Source organism: Eucalyptus grandis, chromosome 2 (genome assembly GCF_016545825.1).
Source record: "Eucalyptus grandis isolate ANBG69807.140 chromosome 2, ASM1654582v1, whole genome shotgun sequence".
Lineage (NCBI taxonomy): Eukaryota > Viridiplantae > Streptophyta > Magnoliopsida > Myrtales > Myrtaceae > Eucalyptus > Eucalyptus grandis.
Genome location: NC_052613.1, coordinates 19,834,847 through 19,859,936, shown reverse-complemented (window position 1 = coordinate 19,859,936; position 25,090 = coordinate 19,834,847). Strand labels below are relative to the sequence as shown.

At 38.1% G+C, this 25,090-nt stretch overlaps 2 protein-coding genes and 1 long non-coding RNA gene across 4 annotated transcripts; 2 read left to right on the top strand and 1 right to left on the bottom strand.

Annotated features, from left to right (window-relative positions):
* Nucleotides 1-2,160: 2,160 nt before the first annotated feature.
* LOC120286239 lies at nucleotides 2,161-9,560 on the top strand. 2 transcript variants are annotated; one of them, XR_005548242.1, is made up of 9 exons: nucleotides 2,161-3,033; nucleotides 3,314-3,418; nucleotides 3,771-3,887; nucleotides 5,157-5,273; nucleotides 5,621-5,737; nucleotides 6,096-6,212; nucleotides 7,068-7,661; nucleotides 8,276-8,745; nucleotides 9,250-9,560. XR_005548242.1 is itself a non-coding variant. In XM_039306307.1 (8 exons), the coding sequence occupies exons 3-8, from the start codon at nucleotides 3,857-3,859 to the stop codon at nucleotides 8,365-8,367; spliced, it is 1,068 nt and encodes a 355-aa protein (XP_039162241.1). In that variant the 5' UTR covers nucleotides 2,161-3,033; nucleotides 3,314-3,418; nucleotides 3,771-3,856; the 3' UTR covers nucleotides 8,368-9,560. The 2 variants fall into 2 exon arrangements, 1 of the variants encoding a protein (XP_039162241.1); XM_039306307.1 differs by having other exon boundaries at nucleotides 8,276-9,560.
* LOC120290328 (ankyrin repeat-containing protein ITN1-like) lies at nucleotides 9,556-10,813 on the top strand. Its single transcript, XM_039306308.1, has 3 exons — nucleotides 9,556-9,679; nucleotides 9,764-9,811; nucleotides 9,895-10,813. Exons 1-3 carry the CDS (start codon nucleotides 9,587-9,589, stop codon nucleotides 10,561-10,563), a joined length of 810 nt encoding a protein of 269 aa, XP_039162242.1. The 5' UTR covers nucleotides 9,556-9,586; the 3' UTR covers nucleotides 10,564-10,813.
* A 1,688-nt stretch (nucleotides 10,814-12,501) lies between these two features.
* LOC104428088 lies at nucleotides 12,502-14,107 on the bottom strand. Its single transcript, XR_005548761.1, has 2 exons — nucleotides 13,649-14,107; nucleotides 12,502-12,871 (listed from the first exon to the last, which is right to left on the bottom strand). It is a non-coding gene; the product is annotated as an uncharacterized LOC104428088 (long non-coding RNA).
* Between the last annotated feature and the right edge of the window lie 10,983 nt (nucleotides 14,108-25,090).

Here is a 25,090-nt window from a genome sequence, read left to right as displayed (position 1 = left end):
TGTTGTTCTAAGCCAAAAATAACCTGTCGATAGATATGTTTGTCATGTTATAAGAAGTGTAAAGATTACATTAACGAAGAAAACCCACTATCAAACCAATTGACCAAGATACATGGATGGCGAAACGTTTTTGCAACAAAGAAAAGAAAAATATGGATACTGTATGAAAAATTACATCAGTTCCTTCTTGCAACTTTCAAGTCTATCAATAAGTATAATCAATATACTTTATTGAAAAAAAAAATTCCATGAAATAAATTGGCACGATGAATGTTATTAAGCTTTGTATTCTATATGAATTGTAACTTATAAATATACAGCATTGATCCATGAATTCAATATCATTAAGTTGATTCATTCATTTTAAAAATTCCAAGTACGAGGCCACAAACAAACCATGTGGAATGTGTCAAGCCAAGTAACATACTATACAGTATAGACTGTAGCATTGGGTGCCACTAGTGAATTTGTTCACTTCACTTTTTGCCTCAAATCGCTGGGCGGTGTATGGCGCCAAATGATAAAACTGCTCTAATTTTTATTCACGGTATCCAGTAACTTCCTTCAATTATTAATTAATCTTTAATTTGCAGAAAGACAAGAAAGACGCAACGGCAAAGAATCATCCATGTCGCAAGACAGTTCGGTTTTGGAACCATTGACAGGTTTAATCACTCCTTTCCTTTGGTGTTCTGATTTGATCCGACGGATGGAGAAATTGGAAAATTTTCCTTTTGTGTGTTAATTTCGAAGTAATAAGTAATACTGTAACCGAAACTATGGATAGATCATGAATTGAAAGTTGCAAATTTCTTTATTTATTGCTTAACAAGTTTCTAGACACTCTTTACAAAATCTTTATAAGAAGGGAGGGTGTGATAACATAATAATTTGTGTAGAACGCAAGGGCATGTTCAATAAAAGAAAATTCTCCAATTTCCTATTTTCCTCTCCAAAATTCTTAATGAAAATACTTTTTAGTAGATATTCTGGTTGCCAAGTTTTCAAAATTTGAACCATAAACCTGAAAATTGACCATAGTTGAAAACTAAATAATATTCAAAGTCCAACTAAATCATTATAAATTAAAATTATTCTTTTTGAAAAAAAAAAAACTTGCTTTAAGTTTTATTCAGGTATATAACACTTTTGTCCTTCTTTCGCAGAACGACATGAGAGACGCAACGGCAAAGAATCATCCATGGATACCCAAGACAGTTCGTTTTCGGAACCATTGGCAGGTAAGTCCCTCCTTTCCATTGTTGTTCTGATTTGATCCCACAGATGGAGATTTGGAAATTTATTCTTTGTGTGTTAATTTTGAAGTAATATAATTAATACCATAACCAATACTATGGATAGATCATCAATTGAAAGTTGTACATTTCTTTATTTATTGCTTAACAAGTTTAAGACACTCTACAAAATTCTTATAAAAAAGGGAGATTGTGATAACGGAATAATTTGTGTAGGACGCGAGGGCATGTTTGGTGTGACATCCTGAATTTTGACCCCGTCCCGAATATATGAAATGGGCATTTCGCCGGCGCGCCTATGGTCCTTTTTCTCTGAGCTGATCACTCACGAGCTAACCAATATGTTGGGTGAAGCCATTAAGGGATATAACCGCGGTAAAATTCCTAAAAGCTACCCGATAGGTCGGATCGGACTAAAATCGCGTTCGATCGATTTTAACCACGAAGTTGAATTCGATTTCGGGAATCGGACGTTCGAGCATGTCACGGTTCATTTATAGGACGTCGTCTTGTCTTTTAGAGAAATTCCGTCAAGTTGGGACTTTTTCGGAGAACCATTTCGGACGTAGCGGAAATTCGTACCGGCCAAATTAAAGAAAATTGGGACTTCCAAACTGAACCTTTGAGCATCATGGACTTGCAGAAAATGGAATGAGAATTTACTTCATCGAAATTGGACTTCGATTTGGAGAATTTGTGAATAAATTGAGACCAAGAAAGTGAAATTCGGAGCTAGGCATGGGGGGTGCAACATTGGTCATCAAATTGGAATTTTTGTGGATTAACTTACAAGATTTAATTATAGGAGACAAGGAGATAATTATGTGGACTTGTGGGCCAAGCTATGATGATTTTGGATAAATATCTTGATCTTTCTTCCCCCTCACCCACGGCTTCTCGAGCAAGCCTCACGCGTCCCTCTCCCTTATCCGTTCGTTCTCTCTCCAAGTCGGTCTCTCTCTCTTTTCTTTCCTTCGAAGACCGTCTGCAGCTTTTGGTTTTCATTTTCCTTTCTCTCTGGACACTACAGCTCCTCTCACTCTCTCTCTCTCTCTTGTTGCCCTTCTCCTCCACTGTTCGAACTCCAGCGCTCATCTCACGCCAGCTGCTCCATCATTTTTTGGTTTCCCTCGGTCAACTCCAGCAGAATTCTCCAAGTGAAGCCAATTTGTTGACCTCCGAAGCTCCACCGAAGTTCCTCTCCTTTGCCACTCGTCCAACATCAAACGCCCACCAGTCAACGTTGCAAATTTCCCGGGCGGTTTGTGGACCCAGCAATCCACCGAGCGAAGCTCCTCCATGCGCGTGTCTTCAACCAAGCAAAGCCCGAAGCAGCTCCATCTCTCTGCCGTGTGCGAGTCTTCTCTCGCCGCCATCCCCACAAATCCAGTCAACCGAGCCCATCTTCACGCAAGTCCACTTCCATCGTCGGCTGCGCAAAGAAGGCCAAAGCCCAATCCACCGAGCTGCCGCTTCTGCCATCATTTGCCCGCGTATCTTCATCAGCTTCTTCAACCCACCGAAGCTGCTCATCTTCTTCAGCTGCACGTGGAGTGGTTTTGCTCGGTCAACCACTCACCAAAGAAGCCCCACCGTTGACCCTCATCTTCGCACGTTCGGCCCAGCAGCGGCGTTCCATTGAAGCAGCCCTCAGCAACGCACGAAGCTGCTGCTTCCTTCGCCAGCTCGCTGGTCCACGCATCTCCTCAGTCAATTAAAGCTGTCGCCCGCTCATCCGTATCCACCGAAGACAGCCCAGCGAAGCTCGGCCCTAGAAGTAAGTTAAGAAGGTTATTTATGTTCTTTTCTCTTTTTGTTAACAAAGAGATTCACCTAGAAGTAAGTTAAGAAGGTAGTACTTTATAATTATTTCATTAATTCAACGTCATTTTTTTTTGTTCCAAATTTACCATCTATGTTTATTACAGAAAATTCCATGCGATGAATCAGCCTCATGCTAGTCATTTATAGATCATCTAAAGCATACAAAGTGTAATCCATTTATCTAAGTTCATTTATGTTCATTTTTCTTTTTGATAACAAATATACTCACATAGACGTGAGGTTAGAAGGCACATCAACTGATAAAGCTTCCCGAAACGGTCACATTTCAATTTCATTTCAAGACAACATGAGCAGCACGGATCAATAAAAAACTAAAGGTTTGTCACTTCTAACTTTTAATTTACGTTTATTATAAATCATTGTGCTCCATGCATTTTGGCTTTTTTCACTTCGAAACATTTTAAGATGGTTATTTATGTTCTTTTCTCTTTTGTTAACAAAGAGATTCACCTAGAAGTAGGTCAAGAAGGTAGTACTTTATAATTATTTCATTAATTCAACGTCAATTTTTTTTTTTTTTTGTTCGAAATTTACCATCTATGTTTATTACAGAAAATTCCATGCGATGAATCAGCCTCATGCTAGTCATTTATAGATCATCTAAAGCATACAAAGTGTAATCCATTTATCTAAGTTCATTTATGTTCATTTTTCTTTTTGATAACAAAGATACTCACATAGACGTGAGGTTAGAAGGCACATCAACTGATGAAGCTTCCCGAAACGGTCACATTTCAATTTCATTTCAAGACAACATGAGCAGCACGGATCAATCAAAAACTAAAGGTTTGTCACTTCAAACTTTTTAATTTACGTTTTTATAAATCATTGTGCTCCATGCATTTTGGCTTTTTCACTTGAAACATTTTAAGATGGTTATTTATGTTCTTTTCTCTTTTTGTTAACAAAGAGATTCATAAGTTAAGAAGGTAGTACTTTATAATTATTTCATTAATTCAACGTCATTTTTTTTTTTGTTCGAAATTTGCCATCTATGTTTATTACAGAAAATTCCATGCGATGAATCAGCCTCATGCTAGTCATTTATAGATCATCTAAAGCATACAAAGTGTAATCCATTTATCTAAGTTCATTTATGTTCATTTTTCTTTTTGATAACAAAGATACTCACATAGACGTGAGGTTAGAAGGCACATCAACTGATAAAGCTTCCCGAAACGGTCACATTTCAATTTCATTTCAAGACAACATGAGCAGCACGGATCAATAAAAAAACTAAAGGTTTGTCACTTCGAACTTTTAATTTACGTTTTTTATAAATCATTGTGCTCCATGCATTTTGGCTTTTTTCACTTCGAAACATTTTAAGATGGTTATTTATGTTCTTTTCTCTTTTTGTTAACAAAGAGATTCACGTAGAAGTAAGTTAAGAAGGTAGTACTTTATAATTATTTCATTAATTCAACGTCATTTTTTTTTTTTGTTCGAAATTTGCCATCTATGTTTATTACAGAAAATTCCATGCGATGAATCAGCCTCATGCTAGTCATTTATAGATCATCTAAAGCATACAAAGTGTAATCCATTTATCTAAGTTCATTTATGTTCATTTTTCTTTTTGATAACAAAGATACTCACATAGACGTGAGGTTAGAAGGCACATCAACTGATAAAGCTTCCCGAAACGGTCACATTTCAATTTCATTTCAAGACAACATGAGCAGCACGGATCAATAAAAAAACTAAAGGTTTGTCACTTCGAACTTTTAATTTACGTTTTTATAAATCATTGTGCTCCATGCATTTTGGCTTTTTTCACTTCGAAACATTTTAAGATGGTTATTTATGTTCTTTTCTCTTTTTGTTAACAAAGAGATTCACCTAGAAGTAAGTTAAGAAGGTAGTACTTTATAATTATTTCATTAATTCAACGTCATTTTTTTTTTTGTTCGAAATTTGCCATCTATGTTTATTACAGAAAACTCCATGCGATGAATGAGCCTCATGCTAGTCATTTATAGATCATCTAAAGCATACAAAGTGTAATCCATTTATCTAAGTTCATTTATGTTCATTTTCTTTTTGATAACAAAGATACTCACATAGACGTGAGGTTAGAAGGCACATCAACTGATGAAGCTTCCCGAAACGGTCACATTTCAATTTCATTTCAAGACAACATGAGCAGCACGGATCAATCAAAAACTAAAGGTTTGTCACTTCTAACTTTTAATTTACGTTTTTTATAAATCATTGTGCTCCATGCATTTTGGCTTTTTCACTTGAAACATTTTAAGATGGTTATTTATGTTCTTTTCTCTTTTTGTTAACAAAGAGATTCACGTAGAAGTAAGTTAAGAAGGTAGTACTTTATAATTATTTCATTAATTCAACGTCATTTTTTTTTTTTGTTCGAAATTTGCCATCTATGTTTATTACAGAAAACTCCATGCGATGAATGAGCCTCATGCTAGTCATTTATAGATCATCTAAAGCATACAAAGTGTAATCCATTTATCTAAGTTCATTTATGTTCATTTTTCTTTTTGATAACAAAGATACTCACATAGACGTGAGGTTAGAAGGCACATCAACTGATGAAGCTTCCCGAAACGGTCACATTTCAATTTCATTTCAAGACAACATGAGCAGCACGGATCAATCAAAAACTAAAGGTTTGTCACTTCAAACTTTTAATTTACGTTTTTTATAAATCATTGTGCTCCATGCATTTTGGCTTTTTTCACTTCGAAACATTTTAAGATGGTTATTTATGTTCTTTTCTCTTTTTGTTAACAAAGAGATTCACGTAGAAGTAAGTTAAGAAGGTAGTACTTTATAATTATTTCATTAATTCGACGTCATTTTTTTTTTTTTTTTTTTTTGTTCAAAATTTGCCATCTATGTTTATTACAGAAAATTCCATGCGATGAATGAGCCTCATGCTAGTCATTTATAGATCATCTAAAGCATACAAAGTGTAATCCATTTATCTAAGTTCATTTATATTCATTTTTCTTTTTGATAACAAAGAGACTTGCATAGACGTGAGGTTAGACGGCACATCAATTTATAAAGCTTCCCAAAACGGTCACATTTCAATTTCATTTCAAGACAACATGAGCAGCACGGATCAATCAGAAACAAAAGGTTTGTCACTTCGAACTTTTAATTTACGTTTTTTTATAAATCAATGTGCTCCATGCATTTTGGCTTTTTTCACTTCGAAACATTTTAAGATGGTTATTTATGTTCTTTTCTCTTTTTGTTAACAAAGAGATTCACGTAGAAGTAAGTTCAGAAGGCACGGCAACTGAAAATGCTTCCTAAGATGGTTGCAAACCAACTTTGATTGAAGTGTGCATGACGATCACAAATCGATCAAAAACTAAAGGTTAATGTTAAAAATTCTTTTTTTTAAGAGTTTACAATCTAAGTATATTAAAAAAATGTTTTATGAAATGATTGATCCCGATACTAGTCATGTATAGATGATCGAAAGGATACAAAGTGTAATAAATGTTTCTAAGGTTAGTTATGTTCATTTCTGTTTTTGGTAACAAAGAGATGCATGTAAATATGAGCTCAGAAATCACATCTGATAAAGCTTCCCAAGGCAGTTTCACGTCAATTGAAGGTTTGTCATTTTGAACTTATAATTTTCATTTTTCATATATCTTGCGTTTCATGCATTTGAACATTATTTAATCTGAAATACTTTGAACTTCACTGCTTACAAAAGCTGGCATTTAAATTCAAATATAATCTCTCTAAACTTTTAAAATCTAAACAATATATTGAATTATAATCGAGAAAGCCAAAAAGGTAGTTTTTACTTCCAAAGTGTAAACGAAGGCACTCATAGAAGAAGGTATGTTGAGCAAACAACACCCCTTTGCTTGCATCCGCCTTTCATTGGAACATTGAATAGGTGCAGTGGTTACACTTGACCTAAAAAACAAGAAGTGCGAAAGTTTGAGGACTTTTAATGTGTAATTTTTTCAGTTATGCCAACACCAGAGATCAATGAAAAGCATCGATCATTGTTTCAAGCCGTAGTGGAAGGTCAATGGAAAGCTGCTGAGGAAATCCTTGGTAAAGATCCCAAGGTAATGATGGAAAATGTCATGACTGTAGGAAATAAATCCGTTAGTGTGCTTGAATTTGCCGTTATGGCCGCACAAGATGACTATCGATTGGTCGAGAAGCTCATCGACTCGGTCGACTCGGTCGACTTGGTCGACTTGGTCCACTCGGTCGACTTGGTCCACTCTGATCCAACATACAATGAATCCAATTTGAGGAGTGCATACAAAGAATCCATTTTGAGGAGTGCCCTCTACGATGCTGCCCGAAGAGGAAGCATAACGATGGTAGAGGCACTAGTAAACAAAGCCCGTTCCTTAGTTCAAGCAAACGAAGCCGGTTCCTCAGTTCAAGCAAACGAAGCCGGTTCCTTACATAATATTGTACCCAATGCCCTGTCGTATGCTATTTCAAATGCTCCTATGCAAAAGGAGGTTATCCGGTACCTCGCCAAAAAAACATCCGCCCCAGATTTTAACACCATGAGCTGCCTTATTCTAGCCGGCCATTTGGGTATGATTTCACACTCACTCATCTTAGAAGAAACTTTACATCAACCCTAAACTTATTGTACATATGCTAATTCAGTTCTTAAATTTTTATTTTGCCAATTTAATTATAAACTTTTGCCGAAATTTCAATATAGTCCTTCCATCCAATTTTTGCCTAAAGCTGAAATGGTACTGTGGCACTTAACATTGACAATTTCTAGCAAAAATTAACTTGGAGGACTTATTGGAAATTCACGTAAAGGTTTAAACTAAATTGATAAAATTAAAAAGTTTAGGATTAAATTAGCATTTGTATAAAATGTTTAAGAGTGATTGGTTAATTTTTCCCTTATCTTATCTCACTTCCTTGACTGTTTAATTAAATTAATTTTTTCATTCTTTTGTCTCAATAGACATAGGCTGGTCTTTAGCTCGCAAATACCCCAAAGAAGTGACATCCAAAGATAACATAAACCGTAGCTTGTTGGGAGACTTGGCGAAGATGAAGTCTTACTTCCGTAGTGGAGATAGACTCAATTTTTGGGAAAAATGTATTTGCACTTCTTCCACATATAGATATGTAGAATTCGGCAATTCTATTCACATGGTGTTCACTCTATTTGTTCTCATTTTTAGGTATCCCTTTATGTCTGGTCGATAGATCATTTGACAACCCCAAAGATACGAAGATGGCTCGAGGTATTTCTATTAATCTATGTGATATCTAAATTAAGAGACAATGATTACATCTATGTATACAAATTATTATCTAAACCATGACGTATGCCACGACTAATATCTACTATAACATTTGTGAAGTTAGTTGAGAAGTCTTACTCAATGTCAAATTGCCAAGTAGAATTATCAAGAACTGTAGATTTGGATTTAAGGTCATAGAAGTGGATTGATCCAAGTTGTTCTCTAACAAATTTAAGCATTATTATATCTAGTTACACGTGAAATCTTCATTCATGAGTGTCATATGTATCTTTTTGTTCGCCGTCAATTCCTAATTTTCTGATATGATTATTCTCTTGTCCTCGTGGTGGTCCAACCAGCACTTAATTGGTTCAGGACATCACTCTGGAATCATGCCACTAAACCAGGTATTCAAACCTGCCATGGTTTCTACATAAAAGGCGCCTTATTTTATCCATAGCTAGAGATCTCGAAACTTAAAGTTTAAAATTGACATTTTCAGAATATTACTATGAGATCATGGTTTTACTAATATTGACCGGCTCTTGATTCTTATATTATCATACAACTTGATTTAATTCAAAGTCTAAACAATAAGTATTCATGAGGTGAATCTGTAAAAATTATCAATCGAAAACAGATTTATTGATCAATCACTGAATCTACCCATTTTTCATAAAGAAAGAAAGGAACTATTTTTTTCTCATTACATTGGGTGCATTCGTGGATAGATCCATCTATCCGACAATGCATGCATTTTGATTTTTAAGCCGCATGTAGTTTGCTTTCTTGAATCCACCATTTTCTTCTCAACTACTATATATAAATGAGAACCTGGCTGAAATGCGATAGCCTCTTTAACCTTTTGATTCCTCATTGTGGAAAAAATGTTTATCTGATGTTACATGCAGTACCTTTCATCAAAAGGATTGGAGAATCAAAGTTGAGACACAAATACTCACTAAAGTTTGCAGAAGAACTTCTTGTGAACAATCAAAATATGAATTCCTCGGAAAAAGTCAAGTTTTTATTGACTTCAGGCATTATCCTTGACTCTGCATCTCGCGGAACCCGTGAAATTGTCGAATTATGTCTTGACAATTTTCCAGAGTTGATGTGGGACAACGATTTCCCAAAAGAATTGATGAGAGAAGTTGTGAAGGGACGACAAGTTGAGTTATTTAGACTAGTGAACGCATACAACATAATTCCAAAACTGAGTGATGACATTTTACGAACCGCGAACTGATGGAAGCAGTAGTAGAATGGTCACCAAGATGTGTATCAGCAGATGTTCCTGGAGCAGCTTTTCTTTTGCAGAAGGAACTTCAGTGGTTCAAGGTTTGATCATTTTATTTGTTTGTCACCCTTTCGTGCTCTTTTTATCTGAAATTAAATTGACAGGTGTTGGTTATTTTTCTTAAGGCACTGGAAGATAGGAGTGATCCTTCCTTTAAAACTCTGAAATTTAAGGTCGGTTCACCTTATTTAATCGCCGTACTTTTGTTCTTTTTAATTTACGTTTACATTGATAGGCATCCTTTATTTTTCTGAAGGTACTGGAAAATAGGGGTGATCCTCTGAAATTGGTAGAAACGAAAAAAAGGGGAGGGAAAACATACTGGGAAATTTTTTTAGAGCAGCGTCAAGATTTGCTTAAAGAGGCAGGAGAGTGGATGAAGAATACATCATCATCTTGTAGCCTCATTGCAACTCTCATTATTGCAGTAGCAATCGCTGCAGCTTTTACAGTTCCTGGGGGCTACGACAACAGTACGGGGATCCCGATTTTTCTAAAGAAGGACTCATTCATGATATTCGCATTTGCAGACGCTCTCGCTCTCTTCTCCTCTGTCACTGCCACTGTGATGTTCTTGGCCATTGTTACTCCATGCTACACATTCGAAGATGTTCTCCACTCGCTTCCAAGAAAGATGATAATGGGCATCACTTCTCTCTTCCTCTCTTTGGCCTTTACGTTGGTCGCGTTCAGCTCTGCTCTTACAATCATCCTCAGCGAAAGATTTAAATGGATTTACATCCTAATGGCCTTGCTGGCTGCCATCCCTGTTTGTTTTTTCTTATGCGTACAGTCTCCCTTGTACGTTGAAATGGTCAAATCCATCTATTGGCCTCGCCTCTACCATCCACTGAAGCCCAGGAAGAAAAGAGGGTGGGACTTCTTCAATTTCAGTCCAAAATTCTTTCGGACCAAAGCGTCATGAGGATTATACAATGATGACTCTTTAATTATGAATCATGTTACTGATGCTTAGTTTGATAAATATATTTGGATAGTAATAGTTGTTTCTTTCATAATAATTATGATTCTTAAATTCTGATGCACGTTACTTTCATGCTTAGTTTGAAAAATATATTTGGATAGTAATAGTTGTGTTCCTTTACGTATGAGGATATGGGTAAGAGTTGTGTTGTTTCACATGTAAAGGACTTGAATTTTGATTGAGATATTTGAACTAAGAGACTTTCTATCATGATATTAAAGGACGCAATCTTTGGGATATCAAAGGGTGCAAATGGCGAAGGGCATAATTGGAACAGGAAAGTTCCGAAACACCCTCTTGAGCTTCACATTTTTAATTAGTGTTTCAATCTATCGACGAAACAAAATTAAAGCAATAAGATCTCAACCAATATTATGCTGATGGTTTTGATATTCATCCACTTAGTTTGGTCTAAAACCACTAGTGTTAATCTCATACTAAAGAGCTAGCCTCAGACTCATTCTGAATAAGGAGGCGAACATTCGTTATAAACTACCGAATTTTTCTAGGAAAAACATCATCATATATGGTATTATTGGTATTATTGGTATTATTGGTATTGAAAACTGTAACCGAGAAATTTCTGCGCTCTCCTTTGCGCTTTCTCCCTCATCAATGGTGTGAGCTTTCCCCCTCTCTATCCTCGTTGATAGCTACCTCCCCTGAAACCCTACACTCTGTGGCTCCTCAATCTTATGGCTATACCCAAACCTTTTCCACCAGATTAGTTCCCTTGCCTTTCTCCCCCTCATGTCGCCCTTCAGCAACCAAAAACCCTAAACCCAGACCTTGCTCTTTCATTCTCGGATCAAGTGCGATAATGGGGGACTACGCAGAAGGAACTTGCAAAGGTACTCTCCCTTGATCCATAATCGCTGACTTTGTCTTTCACCAATGGGGGACTACGCAGAAGGAACTTGCAGAGGTACTCTCCCTTGATCCATAATCGCTGACTTCGTTATTCATCCCAACCCCAATATCCTCCCCCCATCAGGCATAACCCAAATCACAACCCCATCCCCCGCCGAACCACTTACTTCGGCTTTACCTCAAACCCTACTGCTTGTTCCGCAAAACCAGCAACCACAAACCCCTGTAATCCTCTCCTGAACCATCGAGCTCCCTTCACTCCATCTCTGACATTAAACCAAACAGAAAATCAGCACCTAATCCCACACCCATCGGAACAATCATCCATACTGGCGAAGGATGGATAAAATTAAAGAAAACCAGCTCCGACTGGCAGCATTATGCAGAAAAATGGGGGATCTCTGGTCGGAAGATGACATCACGGAGCTGGACGCCCACATACCTGACAAAGACAAACAGGAAAGTGACCTAACCCTTTATGGCAAATTGATTTCTAAACCCAGTGTCAACTACCCGGCATTTATCAGTACAATGCGGAAGGCATGGAAAGCAGAATCTGTCAAATGTGAAGTATTAGCACCCGATCTCCTTCATATTCGAATCACTGGAAGACAAAAAAAGAGTTTTAGAAAATGGGCCTTGGTCATTTGCAAACAACTTACTTGTCCTCTTGGAAGGTGACCCCGACATCCCTGAACATTGCTATGATTTCTCACATAATGCCTTATGGGTGCATATTATGGGGTTACCTCGCGCTTGGATCAACGAAGACTCAGTTCGGAACATCGCCTCTAAACTCGGCAAAGTGGAGGATGTCAAATTGGAAGCCCGAAACAATAGCTAGCGCAAGGTAGGCAAGGCAAAAGTCAGTCTCAATCTGTCAAACCCCTAGAAAACAGGCACAGTGGTTAACTTAGGAGGTAATAAATGGTGGTTGGACTTTAAATACGAAAGATTACCTCATTTCTGCTACTCATGTGGTAGAATTGGGCATTATGCTAATTTCTGCCCTGAAATACCTTATGAAGAAATGGGATTGGCTCAAGACAAGCCTGGAAAATATGGGTCTTGGTTGAAAGCAGAAGTCAGCGAATCTAGCCCTTGTTGGAAAACCTTCTATGGGCAAATTGAACACCCACCTGAAGAGGAGGAAATGGTGCCTGAAACCCCCATGCCATCCACTGATAAAGTATCCCGATCAGAACCTTTTGCTGCTCAACCAAAAGCCTTAGCCATAATTTTACCCACTATCCCAGCAAATGACCAAGGAGATGAGGTATGGATGGATTGTCATGTTTCCCCAAATAAGGGGAAGAGACCTCAGCAAACCCAGCTCTTGCTGCTTCCCTCGGCTATGGAGGACAAAGGGGCTGATCACCTGAAAAAAAAAAAAAAAAAAAAACAAAAGTAAACTCAAAACTCCAGTGACAAAAAAGCAGAAAAGGATTAACCCTTATGAGAGGAGATCTTCCTCAATTCAGCTTCTAGATGAGGAGAATTTATTGGATACCCCTATCCAATCGATGGAAGGTGTGCCGGAACGGGCTTTGGTGGTTAGCCTTAATAAGCCACCAGGTTATACATGAAGATCCTATGTTGGAACTGTCAGGGCCTGGGCACACCCCTGACAGTTCAGCACCTTAGAGCCTTAGTGGCTCAAGAAAGGCCCAACTTAGTGTTCCTTATGGAAACCAAAAATAAAGAAAACAAGGTTGATCGAGTACGAAAGAGTCTGAATTTTGACCACTCTATTATCATTAATCCAATTGGAAGTGCAGGGCGTTTAATACTTATGTGGGATGATCAAGTACATGTTGATGTTATGACTTGCCTCGGGGAGATCATTGATGTCAAGTGCAAAGTCCTCAACAGCGGAGATCAAATGAGAGTAACCTTTCTACATGCATCTACCTCCTTCCAAGAGCGATTAAGCCTTTGGCAAATGCTATCCTCAATTAATTCATCCAACAACCTCACTTGGCTTTGTATAGGAGATTTTAACGAAGTTCTTTACTTTTGGGAAAAAGTTGGAAGAAGAGAAGCAGATAGACACATAATGGTGGCTTTCCGTAATTTTATAGACTCCTGCTCTTTAATGGACATGGAAAGTAAAAGCTGTAAATTCACCTGGTCTAACAATAGAGAAGGAGATGACCTGGTGAAGAAAAGGCTTGATAGAGCCCTATGCAATTGGGCATGGAGAGTACAATTTCCAAACGTAGAGGTCCTTGATTTACCAGCGATTGGCTGTGATCACAGCCCCTTGCTACTTGCCTTGGAGCCAAACACTATAAGAAGAAAGAAAGAATTCAGATTTGAAGCATACTGGCTTGAAGAAAAGGAATGCGAAAATGTCATTCAAAAGGCTTGGGGGAAAAACAGCACTGATCAAGTAAGTTTTACAGGAAAAGTGCAAAAAATTACAGCTACTCTAGCCAAATGGAGTCAAGGAAAGTTCCACAATGCAATCCGACAAATAGATACACTCAAGCATAGACTAACGGAGATGACAAATAAGGAGGAAGAGCACCATGACAAAGAGGAGTACAAAAATGTGATTGCACAAATAGAAGCCCTTTGGCGACAAGAAGAAATGTATTGGAGTATGCGGTCAAGAATCAAGTGGATGAGGTGGGGTGATCAAAAGACAAAATTCTTCCACGCCACGACCGTACAAAGAAGAGTTCAAAACAGGATCTCTATGTTACGGATCGATGATAATACATGGAGCCGTGAGCCTTCAACCATAAACCAATATATCAGGGATTTCTACCAATCCTTATATACCACGGTGGGGGAGAGAAACTATCAACCAATCCTTGATCAATGCATAACTTTGGTGAATGATGAGATGAATGAAAGCCTAATCAAGCCTATCTCCGAAGACGAAGTGAGAGATGCGGTCTTCCTATTGGGACCTACTAAAGCACCAGGGCCAGATGGACTCAACGGATTATTTTACCAAAGTCAGTGGTCAGTGGTTCATGAAGACATTTTCGGATTGGTAGACTCCTTTTTCAGCCAAGGTACACTCGATCTTGAGTTGAATAAGACCCATATCACTCTTATCCCTAAAGTTGCCCACCCTGAAAGTATAACCCAATATAGGCCTATCAGTCTTTGTAATTACAGTTATAAAATCATTGCTAAAGTTATGGCCAACCACTTAAAACCCCTCCTCCCGAACCTAATCTCCCAAGAACAAAGTGCCTTTGTTAGCAGGCGTCAAATCCAAGACAATATCTTCATTGTTCAAGAAGTCTTACATCAATTAAGAGTGAGGAAAAGAAAGCGGAAGTTTCAAGCAGTCCTAAAACTCGACATGCAAAAAGCCTTTGATAGGGTGGAATGGGATTTCTTATGTGATTATTTGCTAAAGATGGGCTTCAGTGAAAAATGGGTTCTCCTAGTCAAACAATGCATATCCTCAGTCTCATATAGTGTTAGAGTCAATGGAGACCTCTGCACTCCCTTTACCCCAACCCAAGGTATCCAACAAGGGGACCCATTATCCCCCTATCTCTTTATCCTCATGGCCAATGCTCTTTCATCCCTCATGACAAAAGAAAAAAAAAAGAGTGGTATTATTAGCTTGACAAGATGAACTAGTTATGTGAGTATCTTCTCCACTTGCCACTTTATGGAATAGAAAATTTCTAATACCATGAAGGAACCATGGATCCCAAAGATGGGGAAATCACTAAAAAAGTAGTAAATATATTACACTTGTACCAATTCAATTCTGAATTTTCAGTTGTGTCATTTAAGTCCTAAATCTTTTTGCATTTTTTCAATGGAATTTATATGGCTAATTTTGGTCAAAATTCATTAATATGGCCACGAGCCCTCTTATGTGGCATAACTAACGTTAATAAGGACATTATTTTAATATTTTTTTAATTTATTCTTTCATTTTCTTTTCTTTACTTTCTTTTTTTGGACTAAGGGCCGAACAAAGGTCATTGGCCAACTTTTGCCGGCCACAAGATAGGGGCCACGTGCCCTTTGTTGAAGAAATCTTTTCAGAATATTTTGAAACTAACAAAACGTTTCTATCAATCTAGTCTGGATATTTGCAGACCGTCGGTTTAAAGTCTGAAGACTTGTTGATAACCAGACTCATCACTCCAAACTCAAGATTCAAGACTCAAGACTCAAGACTCAAGACTATTCTCATTGACAGTCTTTCTAATCCAAAGGACGAAGGAAATCAGAAGCGAAGTATATGGTTGAGGATTCATTCCTATCCTCCTGGAGAAGATCTCTTGGTTGGATAAATATAACGGATTCTTTTATTCGTATCTAGATCGATTGAAGATCCGGTGGTCGACGAAATATTCTTGGAATGTTCTATTCTTGGAAACCAATATCCTGATTGTATGGGCAAACAGGATCGATGGGCTATCGTCAGGTTCCTTTAATAGCTCGAATGATCTTCTTGATTGATTCCGTCCAACGGGTAGATTGGAGGAATTCCTTTGGTAAGTGCCAACGGTATGATGGCATAAAGGAGTATAAAAAGGAAGTCGTTCTAGTTGTTTGAGTGTGTGATCGATAGAGAAATTCCAGAGTCTAAAGCACCTTGATTATTAGTCGATACAGTTTGAGCGAAATTGTATACACAGAGAGTGTCTATACTTGGTGATACCTTGAGCGAGTGTGGTAGATCATCTACACCTAGAAATCAAGGAAGATCAACACTGTAACATCTCTTTGTTCATAGTGGAATCCAGCCAATTGGCTGTCAGTGCAGAAGAGTGGACGTAGGCTTGGATTAAGCCGAACCACTATAAACCGCGTGTTCAATTCTCTCTTTCCTTTACTCAGTCTTACGTTGATTATCATTTGTTGCAAATCCTTCAACTATCTAAGTATTGCGTGATTATCAAGAAAAATCTTTTATATACCTATTCACCCCCCTCTAAGTACTTGTACTAGCTATATCAATTGGTATCAGAGCTTGTGTTCTTACTTGAAGTGTTTTACTTCAGAGTAAAAGATTCATGGCTAGTATGCTAGCACCAAGGCTGGTGGAAGGGCAAAGCAATACCAGACCACCCTACTTTGATGGAAATGATTACAACATTTGGAAGAACAAGATGAAAGCTTTCCTACGATCAAAGGATCCTCTGGAATGGGACGTTGTGGAAAGAGGAATCACTCCTACTGCTGCATCAGTCTCTGAAAGAGGGAAAGAAACTGTTGAGACCAGCGGAATGACTCAGGAAGAGACAAACAAGAGACAAGCACTCGATGCAAAAGCAATTTACTCTTTATATTGTGCCTTGTCTCCAACTGAATATAACAGAATATCTTCTTGTGTTACAGCAAAAGAAGTATGGGACAGATTACATATCACCTATGAAGGAACAAATCGAGTGAAGGAGACCAGAATCAACATTCTCCTCAGTCAATATGAAGCCTTCAAAATGAAACCAGGAGAATCTATAACTGACATGTTTAGTCGTTTTACAGATATTGTCAATGGTCTTGAGAACCAAGGACAAAAAATTTCTGATCCCATGAAGGTGAACAAGCTACTGCGTGGACTCTCCAAGGATTGGAATCATATAAAGACTTCAATAAGAGAGACGCAAAGAATTATGCCTCTATCTGTCGACGAGCTGATTGGAACTCTTCAGTCTTATGAAGTGGAACGAATTAATGAAGACGAAGATCCAAGAGGTAAGAAATCCATTGCATTAAAATCAAATGATGATTCTGATGATACAGATTCTGAAGATAATATGGACGATGAGGAGCTTGCTCTCATGATAAGAAGATTCAGAAAACTGAATAGAAAAGAAAGAAGATTCAACTCAAAGAAACAAAGTTTCCAAAGACAACAGACCAAGTCTGTTGATGATGAGGAATCAAACAAATATGTAGTCTGTTTCGAATGTAAGAAAAAGGGACACATCAGACCCAACTGTCCTCTTCTGAAGAAGAAAAGAGGAAAAGCTGAGAAGTTTTGAAAAGCTCTCAAAGCCGAAACCTGGAGTGTTACAGAGTGTGAAGAAAGTGATAATGAATATGCCAACATATGTCTGATGGCACATTCAGACTCAGACTCAAATTCTGGATCGGACTCGGACGGTGAATTTGAGGTAAGTGATTTTAAAATTCTGTCAAAGTCTCTAAATACATTGATGAACTGTGTTTTAGTCTTAAGACTTCGCTCAAAAGAATTTCCGAACTTAAAAAGGAAAACTCAGCTCTAAAACAAAAGGAAAACATTTTAGAAGAAAGAGTCAAAAGTTTAGACTTGAATGTTTCTACTCTTAAAGAAAAAGAAGATAATCTTTTCAAACAAATTGCTTTTTTAAAAACTGACTTATCAAATATTTCAAAGAAATTTTCGATAGGATCAGAAAAACTTGAAAAAGTTCTTTCAGTTCAAAGACCTTACTTCAATAAGTCTGGTCTAGGTATGTCGTGAGAAACAATTCCCTTGATTGATTTTCCTAAAGTAAAAGAAAGAATTAAGAAAAGACCATCGAGAGAGGCTTACAAAAATCATTTCAAGAAAGTTTTTGTAAAGTCTGTAGGTCGAAATGCTCTAAGGTGTTCAAAGTGTAACAGTCATGATCACTTTGAAAAAGAGTGTCCTATGGTTTGGAAGCCTGTTAAGAAAGTATGGCCTAATAATATTTATCCTACTAACACCAAAGGACCCAAGAAAATTTGGGTACCAAAGAAAGCTTGAGACTCTCTTTTAAATGCAGGTCTCCGTCAAGAAAAAGGTAAAGTGGTATCATGACAGCGGATGTTCAAGACACATGACAGGAGACTCAAATTGCTTCATAAAGCTTGTTCAAGTAAATGGTGGAAATGTTTCATTTGGAGGAAACGGCAAAGGAAGCATTGTGGGATTTAGAACTGTGAAAATTGGAAATCTCACAATAAGCAATGTTTCTCTAGTGGAATGACTCAACTATAACCTTCTCAGCATTAGCCAATTGTGTGACACTGGTTTCAAGATCTCCTTTCAAGAAGGAATATGCTCTGGAATCAGTAAAGACTCTACACAATCTTTCATGGGTCGAAGATATGGAAATATCTACCTCTTAGACATGAAACTAAATGAATCGCAATGCCTAATCTCAATTCAAGATGAAGCAAGCTTATGGCACAGAAAGCTTGGTCATGTCAACATGAAGCAATTAGCCAAAATCTCATCAAAGCATCTTGTTCGAGGTCTACCCAAATTACCATACCAAAAGTCCGATCCATACACACCATGTATTCTGGGAAAGCAGGTAAGAAATTCATTTAAGCCAATAAATCATGTCTCTACTAATCATGCACTACAGTTGCTGCATATGGATCTCTTCGGACCAACCAGAACCCAGAGTATTAGAGATGAAGGCATCTTCCTTGGATATTCTACATCAAGCAAAGCCTACAGAGTCTATAACAAGAAGAGCCAGTCTGTGGAGGAGTCAATGAACGTCAAATTTCAAGACTCTACGCAAGATGAATCCGGTGGACTCGGTATGAAGAGTCCGAACCCGCTCCGAACCTTCCAAAGCTTACAACTCAAGAAGTATCCGGACACGGAAGACCAAAGATCAAGATGTTCATGAAGATTCAAATAAAAAAAGAGATCATCATCCAGACAAATCAACCAGTAACTGGAAGCACAAGTCCAGTCATCCTAAAGATCTCATTATCGGCGAAATTAATGAAGGAATTTGCACCAGATCTAAAAGACGTGAAGAGTCTAGTGTTGTGGCTCTCATTTCTGAAATTGAACCAAAAAGCATAGAAGAAGCTTTATCTGATGAAAGCTGGATCGAAGCTATGCAAGAAGAGCTCAGACAGTTCAACATTAATGATGTCTGGGAATTGACATCTAAACCAAAAGGTAAAACTGTTATTGGAGCCAAATGGGTGTTCAGAAATAAGATGAATGAAAAAGGAAAAGTCGTACGAAACAAAGCAAGACTCGTGGCCAAAGGATACACACAAGAAAAAGGAATAGACTATGATGAGACTTACGCTCCTGTAGCAAGGTTAGAAGCTATCCGACTATTACTTGTGTTTGCTTGTTATTAAAATTTCAGGTTATTCCAAATGGACGTCAAAAGTGTTTTCCTAAATGGATTTATCCAAGAGGAAGTATATGTGAAACAACCACCTGGGTTTGAAGACCCAAAGAAGCCAGACTCGTCTTCGGACGAAAAAGGCCTTGTATGGTTTAAAGCAAGCACCTCGAGCTTGGTACGACAGACTAAGTAAGTTCTTATTACAAAATGGTTTTGTCAAAGGTAAAGTAGATACTACTTTATTTATCAAAAAGGAAAATAAAAGCTTTTACTCATTCAAATATATGTGGATGACATTATTTTGGATCCTCTAATGAAAGTCTATGCAAGAAATTTTCTAAGTCTATGCGGGATGAGTTTGAAATGAGTATGATGGGAGAATTAACATTCTTTCTTGGTCTTCAAGTAAAGCAATTGAAGGAAGGAACTTTCATTTACCAAGAAAAATATGCTAATGATCTTGTCAAAAGGTTTGGATTGGAAAATTGCAAGAAGACTGATATACCAATGTCAAGTTCTTTGAAGATAGACAAAGATGAAGAAGGGAAGAAAGTTGATCAAAAGCTGTACAGGAGCATCATTGGTTCACTTCTTTATCTTTGCTTCTAAACCCGACATTTTGTTGAGTGTTTGCATCTCGTGCTAGGTTTCAATCGGATCCTAGAGAATCCCATCTCAATGCTGCAAAACGTATCATTAAATACGTTGCTTCATCTTCAAGCATCGGTCTTTGGTATCCTAAGAAGGGAGACTTTAATCTTCTGGGATATTCAGACGCAGATCTGGCCAGCTGCAGAGTCGATAGAAAGAGTACTTCAGGAACTTGCCAATTGCTTGGAAGCAGGACAGTGTCTTGGTTTTCAAGGAAACAAAGCACTGTGGCTCTCTCAACAACGAAGCGCAGTATGTAGCCTTGAAGCTGCATTGTTCGCAAATTCTATGGATAAAGCAATGCTACAAGACTTTGGGATTGAAGACTCATGCAAAATCAAATGTGACAACACCAGCGCAATCAATCTCACCAAAAATCCAATTCTTCATTCAAGAGCAAAGCATATAGAGATTCGACATCACTTCATTAGAGATCATATTCAAAATGGAGAAATCTCGATTCAATTTGTTGATTCAAAAATCAACTAGCGGATATATTCACAAAGCCTTTGGAGAAAATCAATTCGATTTTATCCGTTCCAGACTCAACATTTTGAAGCTTGAAGAAGTTAAAATCTAGAGACTCACCAAACCTCAGACTCTAATCTCTCAGACTCTAAATCCTCAGACTCTGACATTGATGGCTATAGACTGTAAGTTGCTATTTTATCTAAACTCGAAAAGGTATGATCTTTTGTTCAGTTATTTTGTAGTCTCCGTGAAAAATGAAATCTTGTCTTTTCAAAAGGATTAATTTTGGCAGTTATTGATTTTAAAAAGAAGTGTCCGTACACTTTCCTTGTGCCGATTGAACTTCCCTTTTCAAAACTGAGTTATATATATACAGTTTTCTTTTTCATCCAATCTTCAAAACCCTAAAAGGCATTCTCCTCCCAATCCGGTTTCTACTTCGTGTTCATCTTCGAGAAAGTTGTCATCTTTTCTTGGGAAAGCAAGTAAAGGAATCTTTCAGCGACAAGGAAGGATGTCTTCTTCGAGGAAGTCTTCAAGAATCGCGAACATGGGACCACAGAGAATGAAGGAGGGATCTACCCATTTCGATCTCACCGAAGAGGAAGAATTATCAAGTCAGCAACAGAGCCCGACTCACTCTCCACCACGTCACTCAACGCCATCTACCCCACAAGGTGCGGGTCAACAACCGGAAGAAGAGATAATCGAGGACGCAGACCAGAAGAGTCCAAAACCCTCTTTTATTTACAAACTCTACCGTGCGTTGAAAAGTACTGGAACTCCGTTGAAATACGTGGATAATTTTCTCAAAGATAAGAATTATGGGAATGAGTATATCTTTCTGAGAAAAATGGAGGATTTGGGAATTGCTCCCAAGGGAAAGGCTGAGGAAGCACTTGCGAACATTCCAAGTGACCCTCGTATGTCGGGACCAAATTCGGCGACGGGAATGACGATGATAAAATGTTCAGTGATTTTCAACCTAGAATGGGTGTTTCTTTGCGAAGGTGAAGGGAAAAAGGATGGAGTTGTTTAAATCGAAGGAACAGGAGAATATGTTCTTCAAACTGCTGAAACGATGGGTGATAAACCCTAGGAGTGTTGATTTCGATTTCTTGGATGCCGTTAATGTGAACTTAAGGGAGAAGTTCAATCTGCTTCAACTTGAGCAATTTTGTACCGATACCACAGATGGTTATGCGCAGTTAACAGCATATTTCTATTCGAATCTCAGCTTTTTAGATGTGAATAGAATATCATTCAGTGTTTGAGACCAGGACTATGTGGTAGACATGGACATGTTGGCGGACATAATTGGAGTTGAACGAGGACGTTATCAACCAGTCAAAGTCTCAGTTGCTCGTGCCTCAATGGAACTTGTCAAAGATAGAGATATCAAGGGAAGAATCATTTATTCAAAGATGCGTGCTATCAATATTGTGCTGCACAAAATTGTGATCAATTGCATCAGGCCCAAGTCTACATCAAAGCGATGTGTCTAATTCTGAAGCAAAATTGATGTACACAATCAACTCAGGGAAGAAGTTCTCTCTCCCTCACACTATTCTCTTTCACATGTACAGAGCAATGTCGAAGGACAAGGGACAATTGCCTTACCCAGGTCTGGTGACCAAGATCTTCAGACACATGAATATTGAACCGCCACATTCACTTTGTGTTCAACCGTGCGATAAGATGGTGGTAGGTTTGAAGATGTTGACGAAGATGCGTCTGAAAGAACTTTCCAAGGCAATGGAGAAATTCAGAGTAAAGACTCCAGTTCCGTCTGCTTCAAAGAGAAAAGGGAAGGAGGCCATTGGTGCCCCATCCAAAAAGAAGAAAACTCTCATCTTGGAGGATGAAGATGAGGAGGAAGATCTCACAATCACTGCCTTGATAAGGACCAGACGTTCTGTACCTCAATTGACATAACTTCAGAAGAAACAGAGAGAAGAAGAGGAGCAAGCCAAGAACAGAGAAGAAGAAGAACAGAGAGAGAAGGAGAAAGAAGCTGAAGAAGAAGGAGAAGAAGAGAAAGAAAAGTCTGTAGCTGAATATGGAGAGAAGGGGAATCAAGATACAGAAGAGCATGATCATCACTATTCCCTTTTGATGTCCTAGAGACAGGGGGAGTTGGCGAGCAAGAAAGGTCCACACCTCATGCTGCCAATAGTGAAGGTCTAAGACAATCTCCAGCAGACCCAGAAGAGTTTCAGGCTTCTCAATTGCCTGAAGAAGGACACGATACGTCGACACCAAATCTGCAAGACTATACAGAAGCGCCATCGTCTGCATTCACTCCATCTGAGAAAGCAAATGCAAGTACACAGACGGACAATTCTGCAGATTTTCGTCGTATTATGGATGTTCTTCGGAAATGCGGGGCCAAATCTATGCTCGGATGTGAAATTCAAGCCATGAAGAATACTAGACAAGCATCTTCAGTTACCCTGGAGGACAAAATGAAAGATCTCGCTCTACAACTTCAAGCCAATGCCAAAGGAGAGGAGGTAGCTCAGCTAAGGGAAGACTTGAAAAGGCTAGAAGGCATAGTCCAAGTCAATGGGAGATTTCCAAATCGTGCGCATTCCCAAGCGGCATTCGACTCCTTTCTCACCTTTTTTAATGATGACAAAAATGGGGAGAAGCAATTTGAACAACCAACTTTAAACCTTGAACTTTAAATTTGTTTTTGTGGTTATGTTTGTTTTTTAGTATGACTTGAGTGAACTTGGGTGTGAACTTGAATTTGACTGAATTGGCTGTGGATTTTGATGCTTGACTGTTTGCATTTATATCAAGTGTTGTTATATGGTATTACTCATGAAAGACTAACCAATTTTCTGTGGATGCAGAGTCTGGTTGTTTTATTAATCTTTATGAGATAGCCATATTGCTTGAGAAATGTTTTTGCAGGTCAAAGTTGTTCAAATCTACAAGAAAGTTTTGTCACCATCAAAAGGGGGAGATTGTTGAAGAAATCTTTCCAGTTAATTTTGAAGCGACAAAACATTTCTATCAATCTAGTCTGGATATTTGCAGACCGTCGGTTTAAAGTCCGAAGACTTGTTGATAACTGAGACTCATCACTCCAAACTCAAGATTCAAGACTCAAGGCTCAAGACTCAAGACTATTCTCATTGACAATCTTTCTAATCCAGTGAGGAAGGAAATCCAGAGCCGAAGTATATGGTTGAGGATTCATTCCTATCCTCTGGAGAAGATCTCTTGGTTGGATAAATATAACGGATTCTTTTATTCGTATCTAGATCGATTGAAGATCCGGTGGTCGACGAAATATTCTTGGAATGTTCTATTCTTTGAAACCAAGATCCTGATTGTATGAGCAAACATGATCGATGGGCTATCGTCAGGTTCCTTTAATAGCTCGAATGATCTTCTTGATTGATTCCGTCCAACGGGTAGATTGGAGGAATTCCTTTGGTAAGTGCCAACGGTATGATGGCATAAAGGAGTATAAAAAGGAAGTCGTTCTAGTTGTTTGAGTGCGTGATCGATAGAGAAATTCCAGAGTCTGAAGCACCTTGATTATTAGTCGATATTGTTTGAGCGAAATTGTATACACAGAGAGTGTCTATACTTGGTGATACCTTGAGCGAGTGTGGTAGATCATCTACACCTAGAAATCAAGGAAGATCAACACTGTAACATCTCTTTGTTCATAGTGGAATCCAGCCAATTGGCTGTCAGTGCAGAAAAATGGACGTAGGCTTGGATTAAGCCGAACCACTATAAACCACGTGTTCAATTCTATCTTTCATTTACTCAGTCTTACGTTGATTATCATTTGTTGCAAATCCTTCAACTATCTAAGTATTGCGCGATTATCAAGAAAAATCTTTTATATACCTATTCACCCCCCTCTAGGTACTTGTACTAGCTATATCACCCTCACCGTAGCTGGAGAGGACATCAAGCGAGGGCCACCACACCCTCACCGGTCATAGCGAGGGCCCACGAGCCCTCACCTAGAGTAGCCTATGAGGGCATTGTGATCCTCAACCAATGCTGGTTGGTCCTCACTCCCAAAAAAAAAAAAAAAAGAGTAAAGAAAAGTAAAATACCCAAGTCAACAGCAACTGGATCACATAGCATGGCCATCGTCTATGTTAGTAATTTCCACCAAAAATTGACTTAATAGACTCAATTAGTAAAATATAAAAAGGTTTAGTACTCAATTGGTACAATTGAAATATTCAGAACTAAATTAGTACAAGTGTAATGTGTTTAGGACTTTTTTCATAATTGTCCCCTTGAGATAGATTTGCTATCCCATAAATATACGGCTACCTCAGCCTTATATAAGGGATTGCCTTTTAGCCTTCAGACACCATAAATCTGGTTCATAAAACTTTGGAATTTAGATTATTTTTGTTTGTTGACGAGTAGTTACTTCCATGAAA

Excerpts from the sequence above, each read along its gene's own strand:
- LOC120286239 (XM_039306307.1), top strand. The coding sequence starts at position 3,857 with ATGAGCAGCACGGATCAATCAAAAACTAAAG. Across the intron at positions 3,888-5,156 it reads GGATCAATCAAAAACTAAAG|ATACTCACATAGACGTGAGG; the intron begins GTTTGTCACTTC and ends TTGATAACAAAG. Across the intron at positions 7,662-8,275 it reads TATTCTAGCCGGCCATTTGG|GTATCCCTTTATGTCTGGTC; the intron begins GTATGATTTCAC and ends TCTCATTTTTAG.
- LOC120290328 (XM_039306308.1), top strand. The coding sequence starts at position 9,587 with ATGGAAGCAGTAGTAGAATGGTCACCAAGATGTGTATCAGCAGATGTT. Across the intron at positions 9,680-9,763 it reads AGGAACTTCAGTGGTTCAAG|GCACTGGAAGATAGGAGTGA; the intron begins GTTTGATCATTT and ends ATTTTTCTTAAG. Across the intron at positions 9,812-9,894 it reads TTAAAACTCTGAAATTTAAG|GTACTGGAAAATAGGGGTGA; the intron begins GTCGGTTCACCT and ends ATTTTTCTGAAG.